Source organism: Sinocyclocheilus anshuiensis, unplaced genomic scaffold (assembly GCF_001515605.1).
Source record: "Sinocyclocheilus anshuiensis isolate Anshui unplaced genomic scaffold, SAMN03320099.WGS_v1.1 scaffold308, whole genome shotgun sequence".
NCBI lineage: Eukaryota > Metazoa > Chordata > Actinopteri > Cypriniformes > Cyprinidae > Sinocyclocheilus > Sinocyclocheilus anshuiensis.
In genome coordinates, this window is record NW_015558619.1 from 1,464,094 (window position 1) to 1,474,417 (window position 10,324).

At 32.8% G+C, this 10,324-nt stretch overlaps 2 protein-coding genes across 2 annotated transcripts in view; one reads left to right on the forward strand and one right to left on the reverse strand.

The window, feature by feature from the left end:
• Window positions 1-8,007, forward strand: part of il17rd (interleukin 17 receptor D) — a 47,105-nt gene extending 39,098 nt beyond the window's left edge. The window contains exons 8-13 of the mRNA XM_016476492.1: window positions 326-391; window positions 486-540; window positions 625-735; window positions 2,294-2,478; window positions 4,537-5,473; window positions 7,124-8,007. Coding sequence (XP_016331978.1) covers window positions 326-391; window positions 486-540; window positions 625-735; window positions 2,294-2,478; window positions 4,537-5,473; window positions 7,124-7,242 — 1,473 coding nt within the window. The 3' untranslated portion in view covers window positions 7,243-8,007. The remainder of the gene's footprint in view (window positions 1-325; window positions 392-485; window positions 541-624; window positions 736-2,293; window positions 2,479-4,536; window positions 5,474-7,123) is intronic.
• A 764-nt stretch (window positions 8,008-8,771) lies between these two features.
• LOC107680468 (glycine N-acyltransferase-like protein 3) overlaps window positions 8,772-10,324 on the reverse strand; it is a gene marked incomplete at its 5' end in the record, with an annotated part of 3,367 nt that continues 1,814 nt past the window's right edge. The window contains one exon of the mRNA XM_016476353.1: window positions 8,772-9,168. Coding sequence (XP_016331839.1) covers window positions 8,772-9,168 — 397 coding nt within the window. The remainder of the gene's footprint in view (window positions 9,169-10,324) is intronic.

Sequence of the window (10,324 nt, forward strand, 5' to 3'; positions counted from 1 at the left end):
TTATCAGCTGTTTGGACTCTCATTCTGACGGCACCCATTCACTGCAGAGCATCCATTGCTGAGACACTGATGCAATGCTACATTTCTCTAATTCTGATGAAGAAACAAACTCATCTACATCTTGGATGGCCTGAGAGTCAGGAAATGTTCAGCAAATTTTCATTTTTGGGTGAACTATTCCTTTAAAAGTTATTTATTAATGAAGGCCACAAAAAGCTCTTGATTTATGGAATGATCCAAATATTATGATTTAATCCATTATATTGTCATTGTACATAAAATGCATTACACTTTTGTAAATAATGTGTCTCTGCTTCCCTTGCAGGAGCAAAATGGCCCCAAAACTACATGTGTTTTACAAGACGTCACTCCAGGAACTTATGCAATAGAGGTTTGTGCGTTATTCATATCATACGCAATTAAATTTCGTTTCGTTTATCGTTTATTGAACAAAGCAGAACAAATTCACTTTCTTATTCCCGCAGCTTCGCGATGACAACAACACGACCAGAAAACAGACGCAGTACCACGTGAGCCAAGGTAAAAAACAGTGAAATTTGTGTACTTTGTGCATGTTCAGCGTCTGTATTTGCACTGATCAGATGTTGTTTGTGTTTGTTGTAGTGCATTCGCCGTGGGCCGGACCGATCCGCGCCATGGCCATCACCGTCCCGCTGGTCATCATGTCGGCCTTCGCCACTCTCTTCACCGTCATGTGTCGCAAGAAGCAGCAAGGTGCGTGTCCGTCATTAGCGAGGCTCGGGTTTCCTCTCTTTTGTGCTGGATCTGTAAGCCGGTCGGTGTAATCTGACGGCATTGACGAGGATTAATGCGTGATGGAATCTAAGCGTTTGCGCTTACGCCATTCTGCTGCAGCTCTGCTTGAGCCACACAAAAGAAACTCCTGTAAGCCTGTTAGTGTGCAATGCATCTCACAGAAGCACAACTCGCTCGTTACATGTGCGTTTCCTCAGAATAGTTTGCATAGATATTTAGTTTCCAATGTTTTGGGACGATATCCCTCACAAAACCTTAGAAAATACCTTAATTTCTACAGTTACTGTAAAATCCTAGATTTGTTATTTTCCGAAAAAATTTGTATGTGAAGTCACCACCATGATTCTAGGGTTGCCTTGGCGTTCCTGTGTGGTTGCTAATGTGTTTTGGGTGGTTGTTAGGGAATTGCTAGTTAGTTAAGGATGTTCTGGTTGCTTATGACACAAAAATTCTATTCTGGTCTCTAGATCGGTGTAATTTTAGTATCATTGAGATACTATTATAATTTTTATTAATATTTTGAATTTATTTTTATTTTGTTTTCATTTTATCTTTAGTTAAAGTTTTAGTAATTTATTTGTCATTTGTTATTTTATTAGTTTTTGTGTTTTTTATTTTTATTATTTTTTCATTCCAGTTTTTATTTAGTTCTTTTAGTACATTGAGTTAAACTAAATTAAAATGAGAAAAGTTTTTTTATACTTTATTTCAGTTAATGTTTATTTTATTTCAAGTAACAAAAATGTTTTTTTTTGTTTTAGTCAATTAGCTGAAATACAATACATTTATGATTTTATAAATATTTTATTTTATTTCAGCTAAAGTTTATTTTATTTCAAGTAACAAATGTATTTTTTCTTTTTTTTTGGTTTTAGTTATCTAGCTAAAATAAAATAAGTTTATGTTTTATATTTTATTTTATTTCAGTTAACATTTTTATAGTTATATTTTAGTCAACTTTTAGTCAATAAGTCCACATTTTTTATTATATTTTATTTGAGTTATGGTTTATTTAATTTCAAGAAACAAAAATACTTTTTAAATGGTTTTAGTTTTAGTTAATAAATTTTTGGGAATATTTTATTTTAGTTAATGTTTATTTTATTTCAAGTAATGAAAGTGTTTTTTTAAAGCTTTAGTTTTAGCTAACTAGCTGAAATTATTATAATATTTTTTTTTCAGTTAACAATAATTTTTTTTAGATGGCTTTAGTTTTAGTTAACTATAATAACCCTGCTCTAGATATGTTTAGTCTTCAAGTCTGTAAGACTTTTCTATTAACTCCAGTATTTTAAGCTCAAAATTTGGTACATTTTTGTGAAGGTGGATTGGGGTGATGTAAGACAAAAACATCTGTTGCTCTAACATGGACAAATTAGGCTTTACTTTCAATTCTTACAGTGCTCTAAAAGGAGCTCTCATCATATGGAAACAATAAATGTGCTTTTTTCCCCCTCGCTACAAATCTCATTTGATCCTGGTTAGATTCTCGTCTCTGATCTGAATTCCTCTGCAGAGAACATCTACTCCCACCTGGACGAGGAGAGCTCAGAGTCTTCATCTCAGACCACGGCGCTGAGTGCAGACAGACCCTGGCCCAGACCCAAGATCTTCATCTGTTACTCCAGTAGAGACTGTCCCAAACACCTCGCCGTCATCCAGAGCTTTGCCTTCTTCCTGCAGGACTTCTGCGGCTGTGAGGTCAGGCTTTACCTTTCTGTGCTTCGAAATGAAATATGCTACTATTCAAAGATTTTTATTTTAAATTAAGTAATATTTTTGTTCAGCAAGGAAGGATGCATTAAATTGATCAAAATTGACAGTAAAGACAATTATAATGTTATAAAAAAAATATATATTTTAAATAAATGCTGTTCTGTTGAACGTTCTATTCATCAAAGAATCCAAAAAAAAAAGTACCACAGTTTCCACAAAAATATGAAGCAGCACAACTGTTTTCAACATTAATACAAATAAAAAGTGTTTCTTGAGCAGCATATCAGAATGATTCCTGAAGGATCATGTGACTCTGAAGACTGGAGTAATGATGCTGAAAATTCAGCTGCGCATCACAGGAATAAATGACATTTTACAATATATCCAAATAGAAAACAGTAATTTTAAATTGTAATTTTTAAAATAGTGTTTTTACTCTATTTTTGATTAAGTTAATGCAGCCTTGGTGAGCAGAAGAGACTTCTTTCAGAAACTTATTTCAAAAAAACTTTGAAATATTTGCTGATGACGCCCTCTAGTGGCAGAAGAAAGTTGAAGACTGTTTGCTCACTCAAATTATTCCAGAGATAGTGATCCAGATGTCAACATGAAATAAGAAATTAATTTATTTACTTACCTATTACTTGCTCCTGGTCATGATCCCGTGCATGAATCATCAGTCATTGCTATTCCAAAGAAAACACTTTACTGCAAGTTTTCATTTGTTAACATTAGTTAACTACAGGTGCATCTCAATAAATTAGAATGTCGTGGAAAAGTTCATTTATTTCAGTAATTCAACTCAAATTGTGAAACTCGTGTATTAAATAAATTCAATGCACACAATCCTAATTTATTGAGATGCACCTGTACATTAGTTACTTAGCATGAACTTGTAATAAATACTTCTACAGTCTTCATTAATTATTGTTAATTTCAACATTTACTAGTGCTTTTTAAAATTAAAAGTTGTTTCTTTTAACATTAGTTAATGCACTGTGAACTAACTTGAACAAATTCAATGAACTATTGTTTATTTATTAACTAACAAGCTTTAAGGTCCCTCAGAAGTTTTCCACCAAAATAAAAGTTCTATAGATAAATGTCTGAAAGCAAAGAAATGAAGACAGCCATAAATATTATTATTGTAATTTTACTGTTGTTGTGTTAAATTAAATTTACAATAATAATGACTATTAATATTATTATTATTAGTATTATTTTAAATATATAATTAGTTTATTTCCTATATTTTAAATAATGATATACACAGTATATACACAGATATATACAGTATTTTGAATATTATTATTAAATATTATTATTCTTTTTTCTTCCTTTTTACAGTACAATAGTTATATATTTCTTCATTGATTGTTGAATTTTTAGAATTTAATAATAATTAAAATATATGAATAATAATAATAATTATTATTAATAAAAACTGTATTTTTATTGTTGTTTATTTCCTATATTTTAAATAATGTTGAAATACAGTATTTTGAATATTATTATTAAATACTCTTTTTTTTCTTTTTTACAGTACAATTTTCTTATATTTCTTCATTGATTGTTTAATATTTAGAATTTAATCATAATTTAAATATATAAATATATTATTATTATTATTAATAAAAACTGTATTTTTACTGTTGTTTATTGCAAATTAAAAATATTATCATATTATCATCATCATCATTAAAAGTTACTATTTTATTACAAGTATTAATATTATTATATTATTACAAACATTTGGAATAATAATAATCATTTATATTATTATTTAGTCTTATTAAATGGAGAAAAACAGGTTTCTTTTCTTTTCTTTTGTCTTTGTCTAGCCGATGACATGCGTCTTCATGAGTATTTGTGGGAAACTTTGATGCTTTTAACTCAAGTGAATGTGAAATAAAACTAACTGAACCAGAAGTTGTTGAATCACTGTGCTCTTTATCAAGACACTTCACCTCGAGTCACTGTATAAAAGTCTTTGCTACCTGTCTCATTTTTTTGAAGTGTTTGGGTCTGTGTGTGAATGCTCAGGTGGCGCTGGATCTTTGGCAGCACCTGGAGATCTGTAAGGAGGGTCAGATGTCCTGGCTGAGCCGGCGTATCGACGAGGCTCACTTCATCATCACCGTCTGCTCCAAAGGCCTGAAGTATTTCGTGGAGAAAAGACACCGTAAGGGCAAAGCCACGTCGAAGGAGAACAACCGAGAACCGACCGCATCCGACTCCGCCGGAAGCAGGGATCTGTTCATCGTTGCCACGGCGATGATCGCCGAAAAAATCAAAGAGGTGCATCAAAATTCCTCGGACCTCTCGCGCTTCATGTCGGTGTACTTCGACTACTCTCACGAGAGCGACGTACCGACTTCCCTCAGCCTCGCGCCCAAATACAAACTAATGGACCAGCTTCCCCTGCTCTTCGCCAGACTCCACTCTCGCCAGCTCAGCCTGACCGACCGCGAGCCGCAGCCTCCGAACGTCAGCAAACGCAACTACTTCCGCAGCAAATCGGGCCGCTCGCTGTACGTGGCCATCTGTAACATGCACCAGCACATCGAGCAGGAGCCCGACTGGTTCGAGAAGCAGCTCATGCCGCCGCCGCTCCCGAATAAACTCCTCCCTCCTCCAGAGAAGCTGGACTCGGGGCTCGTCCTGAACGAGGTGAAGCTCAAACACCCCTCGGAGAGCGACTGTCCCGTGAGGAGCAACGTCCTGATGCTGCCGCAGACGCCGAGGCTGGGGCTCTCGCTGAGTTTGTCGCAGGAGGATCTCGGGGAGGGTTCGTCTCATCAGGACGCGGGGTCGTCTCGGCCCGACGGATCGGCCAGTCCGGTGGAGATGCCCAGAGACTCGGGGATCTACGACTCGTCCGTCCCGTCCTCAGAGCTCTCCATCCCGCTGATGGACGGACTCTCACCGGACCACGACAACTCGTCTCTGGCCGACAGCGTGTCCTCCTCCTCGGGACTGGGTAGGCATTTAACATATAGAAATATACCATTTCATTTTAGGGAAATAATTCCCTTTAAAATATAATATATGCAATTTTTTTAATAATATATGCAATGTAAATATGTACTGAGGTGTAAGTGGGTCGTGGAGCTTCACACAAGGTTGTGATTTTTCCGTATTTACATGGACTTTCATACGCACTTGTGTAATTGAAAACACAACACGTGTCAACCATCCATATTTGTAATGATTTGTAAATAATTTATAAATCTATAAAAAAACTGAAAAGATTTACAGCTAGAAGTAAAGAATATTAGTATATATTAGTATTGTAGTTTCCCTGTTGATCTGCGAAATAAAACAGTGATTATTATTAAAATTTATATTATTATTATTAAATAATTGTTTGTTTTACAGTACAATAGTATTCTTGCAATAGTAATTTAGATTAGTTTAATTTTCTAATTTCTAACTATAAAATAGAAATATTATTTTGATTAATAACAACAACAATAATAATTGTTGATATTTATTGATTAGTTTAATGTTTATAATTTAATTAATAATAAAATATAAATATTTTGAATTTTGTTAATAATAATAGTAGTAATAATATTAAATACTTGTTTTTTTTTATTTTACAGTTCAGTGGTATGATTGAAATAGTAATTTATTTTTTATTAATTTGTTAATTAGTATTAGTTAATTAGCATTAATAATAAATGTTATTATTTCAATAATAAAATAAAAATATGATTTAGAAATAGATAATAATTATTGTTATTATTGTTGTTAGTAATAGGGGGTAATAGTAATAATATAAAAAAAATTACAGTATAGTGTTATGATTGCAATAGTAATATTTTTGATTAGTTTAATTTTTAACATTTAAATCACTATAAAGTTTAAATGATTAATTACAATTATTATTAATAATATTAATAAATACTATTTTTTTTATTTTAAAGTACTGTAGTATGATTGCAATAGTAATGTTTCTTCATTGAATATTTTTTAAACTATAAAGTTTAAATGATTAATTACTATTATTATTAATAATATTAAGGAATACTAATTTTTTATTTGAAAGTACTGTAGTATGATTGCAATAGTGATGTTTCTTTATTGATTAATTTTTGTTAAATTGTTACATTTTTATAATTTAAATACTAAAATACAATTATTCTTAAATTGATAATGATAAGAATACTAGAAGTAGTAATAATAATAATAATAATTATTATAAGTACTATTTTTTACAGTACATTATTATGTTTGCATTAGTAATACATTTCCTGATTGATTTTGATTTGAAGTTTAATTTTTATCACTTAAATTACTATACAATTTAAATGACTAATTACTATATTATTAATTATTATTTCAGAATAGAGTTTTATGGCAGCTATATTGACCATGCATGTGTTTTTGTGTTTGTAGGTGATGAGTAATAATAATAATAATTATTATTATAAGTACTATTTTTTACAGTACATTATTATGTTTGCATTAGTAATACATTTCCTGATTGATTTTGATTTGAAGTTTAATTTTTATCACTTAAATTACTATACAATTTAAATGACTAATTACTATATTATTAATTATTATTTCAGAATAGAGTTTTATGGCAGCTATATTGACCATGCATGTGTTTTTGTGTTTGTAGGTGATGAGGAGCCCCCTGCTGTCAGCTCTCTGCACTGCGCAGCTCCCACTATATGCAAAGCAGAACTTCATCACAACATCCATCAGAGTGAAGGACTCTTAGCCGCTGCCTCCACCTAATGGCCTTCAGCTGTACTTGCATCGCCACTTTAATTCCTGTACTTACCACTGACTTGGACAAGCTGCCAGCGAGTCTTCAAAATCCCTCATCAGGGAAATTCTTTGACGGATCGGATCTTAAGGGATTGAACACTGAGGTGTCTGCAGGCCTGTGTTTTGCCGAGGCGCTTTTTAACCAAAGTGGTTGTGTACTTAGTATGCAGCCGAGTCTGTGGCGTTACAGCGGTGTGTGTTACTACAAACTCCACGTCATTCAGACCTTCTTGCTTTAAAAGTGCCATGAAGCTGTGGACATGAGCGTGTTGTGCTGAATGCCAGTCGTTTTAACATGTAGTTTCACTTTTATTTATTGCATTAACGTGCTTCAGTTGTGGGATAACATGAAAAGCAAACAGACGTGTGTAGATCAGCACTTCATGTTTTTCACATTAGCTGAAGCGGTTTGGAGGTAACGCTCGATTTTAGAAGCATATCAAGAGCTTTTTAATGATTTTAGGCCTTCATTTGTTTTAAGTGGATCTTAAAAAAAGTTGAAAAATGTTGACAGCAGCATAAACAGATTAGAGTAGGTCTAATGTTTGTATATGACAAAGGGAAGTACAAGCTAAACAACTGAGATATGCCATTTTGTTAACTTTATGAGTTTTATTTGTGTACTACTTGTTTATCCAGGTTTTGTACAGTTTTTTTTTTTTTTAGAATATTAGAAGTGATTTCTACATTATATAAACTTTGTACTGTTTTATAGTACTCTAATGTAGGGGATACGACTTAATAAAACGAAGATTTATATGCATTGTGAGTTATTTGTGAGGTTTCCTATATTTGAAGTGCAAAAATACACATGCTTGAAAAATGTGTTAAAATTTTTGCATGCTAAAAATATGCATATAAAAATAAGTCGTGACTAAAAACTTTAGTGACATTATAAGTGACTTATATTATAAAATGTTATATACAATCAGTTATTTTAAGCTAAATATATGCATATGAAAATGTGAAAAAATTACAAAATATTACAAATAATGAAGAGGTGTTTAAAAATACCAGTAACATTAAGTTATTTTTGTTCACATATATTCCGTTTTTTTTATGCTAGAAATCGGCGTATTAAAAAAAACTATATAATAATATTACAAGTAGCGAGGTGGTTAAAAACTACACAATAATATTTTAAGTGATTTTTATTTGCATATATTCAGATTATTTTGTGTGCTAGAAATATGCATATAAAATAAAATATGTAAAATATGAGGTGATTAAACATTCCAGAGTGACATTTTTAAGTGATTTTTATTCGCATGCATTGACTTTTTTGTATGCTAGAAATGTGCATATATATAAAAAAGTAAATATTACAAATAAAGAGGTGACATTTTGAGATAGGCTATTTATATTTTCATATAGGTGGATTTTTTTTTTGTTGCTAGAAATATACATACATTTTAATTACCTCTTCATTATTTGTATTTTTACATTTGCACATATGCACACACAAATAATGAAGAGGTGATTAAAAACTTACTTTTTTAAGGTGATTTATATTTGTATTTATTGTCGTTTATTGAGCTCAAACCAAGTGATGTGAAAAGTTTGTAGAAAGAGTCATTTTCCTTTTCCACAAAACAGTACACAGGGTGTCCTCGGTCCAGGAGGTTTTCGGCCATCACAGACACTAGTAACTTTGCGTAGCCTTCCCGTCTGTGTTGTGGTAACGTGTAGAGCAAACCAAGAGCAGCGTGTTGGTACACAAGCAGCCAGGAGACGGGCTCGGTGCCGCCCTCCTCTATCACGCACAGTGAAGGATTGTGGGTAATGTAGTTCTGCACCGAGTTGTAGCTGTTATGGTCTCCGCCATACTTCCACGTGCTGTTTACTAGATGAGCGTGAGCTGGACTAAGCAGAGCCAATCTGAGTCCAGCATAACTGAAAAAACATCGAATATAAGAAAATGTCAAGTAATAAAAACAAGGAAAATTCAAGAAGGTAGGCCTATTTGTTAAATAAAATAAGGTACAATGTGTTGTTTCATTTTTTTTTTCAAACCCTGCAAAAATGGCAAAACTCATAAATAAATGAAAAATATAACAATGGTATAATATTTGCGTTTGTGCTGGATGGACGTGTTTTGGGATATTAAAGCAACTGTAGTTCTGTGTATTTTTGCAACTTTGGAGGCCCCTTCAGATAAGTGAGTGTAATTCACTGTAGTAAATATATTCACTGCAATACCAGAGCTGCTTTTATTATTGGGAGATATCCGCGTTCTAAAAACTTTGATCATGTGTGCTTTGATAACCAATCACATCACAGCCTCCACGTTATTGAATTTCTGTCAGAGTTGTGGGACAGTCAATGCTGTTTGCGGATAGCATAGAAATGAATGAAAAGTACCATAAACCTGTTGCAAAATTGTCCATGACTTCTCCTACAAAACAGTAGCCTATTTTTTCTGTGTAAAGTCTAACAATAGGCTAGATACATCCAAAACGAATGTGAATTGATTATGCTGTAGATTCTTTAAACAAAAAGCTGTTTATTCAGCATAGTGAAACCTCTGCTTTGGCTGTAGACGTGCATTTGTTGCTGCCGTAAAGCAATCCACCATTTTCGCGGTATTTCGTACCCGCTCAGCGAACTTACTGGTTTGTGAGAGGAACAGAAGCCATTCGCCTTATGTTAAGTCAGTGTATCGTCAGAATGAATTTGACACTGATATATAAAGGTAAAATCAATCGCATACAGTTGCTTTAAGCCTAACATAAGATAACATTTGATGTTTAAGAGTATGATAATGATAGCACCTCTCTTTAAAGGGGTCATAGGATGCCCATTTTCCACAAGTTGATATGATTCTTTAGGGTCTTAATGAAAAGTCTGTAACATAGTTTGGTTAAAATTTCTCAATGGTAGTGTAAAAAACAAATTTTTTACCCGGTCAAAAACAGCTATTTTCAAATCAAGCCGTTTTTGTAGCATTTTCCTTTAAATGTTAATGAGCTCTGTTGACCCCGCCCCTCTCTTCCGAGCCGCTCTCAGAGAGACTGTTTACTTTAGCTGCATTCATCGTGAAACTTGCTAA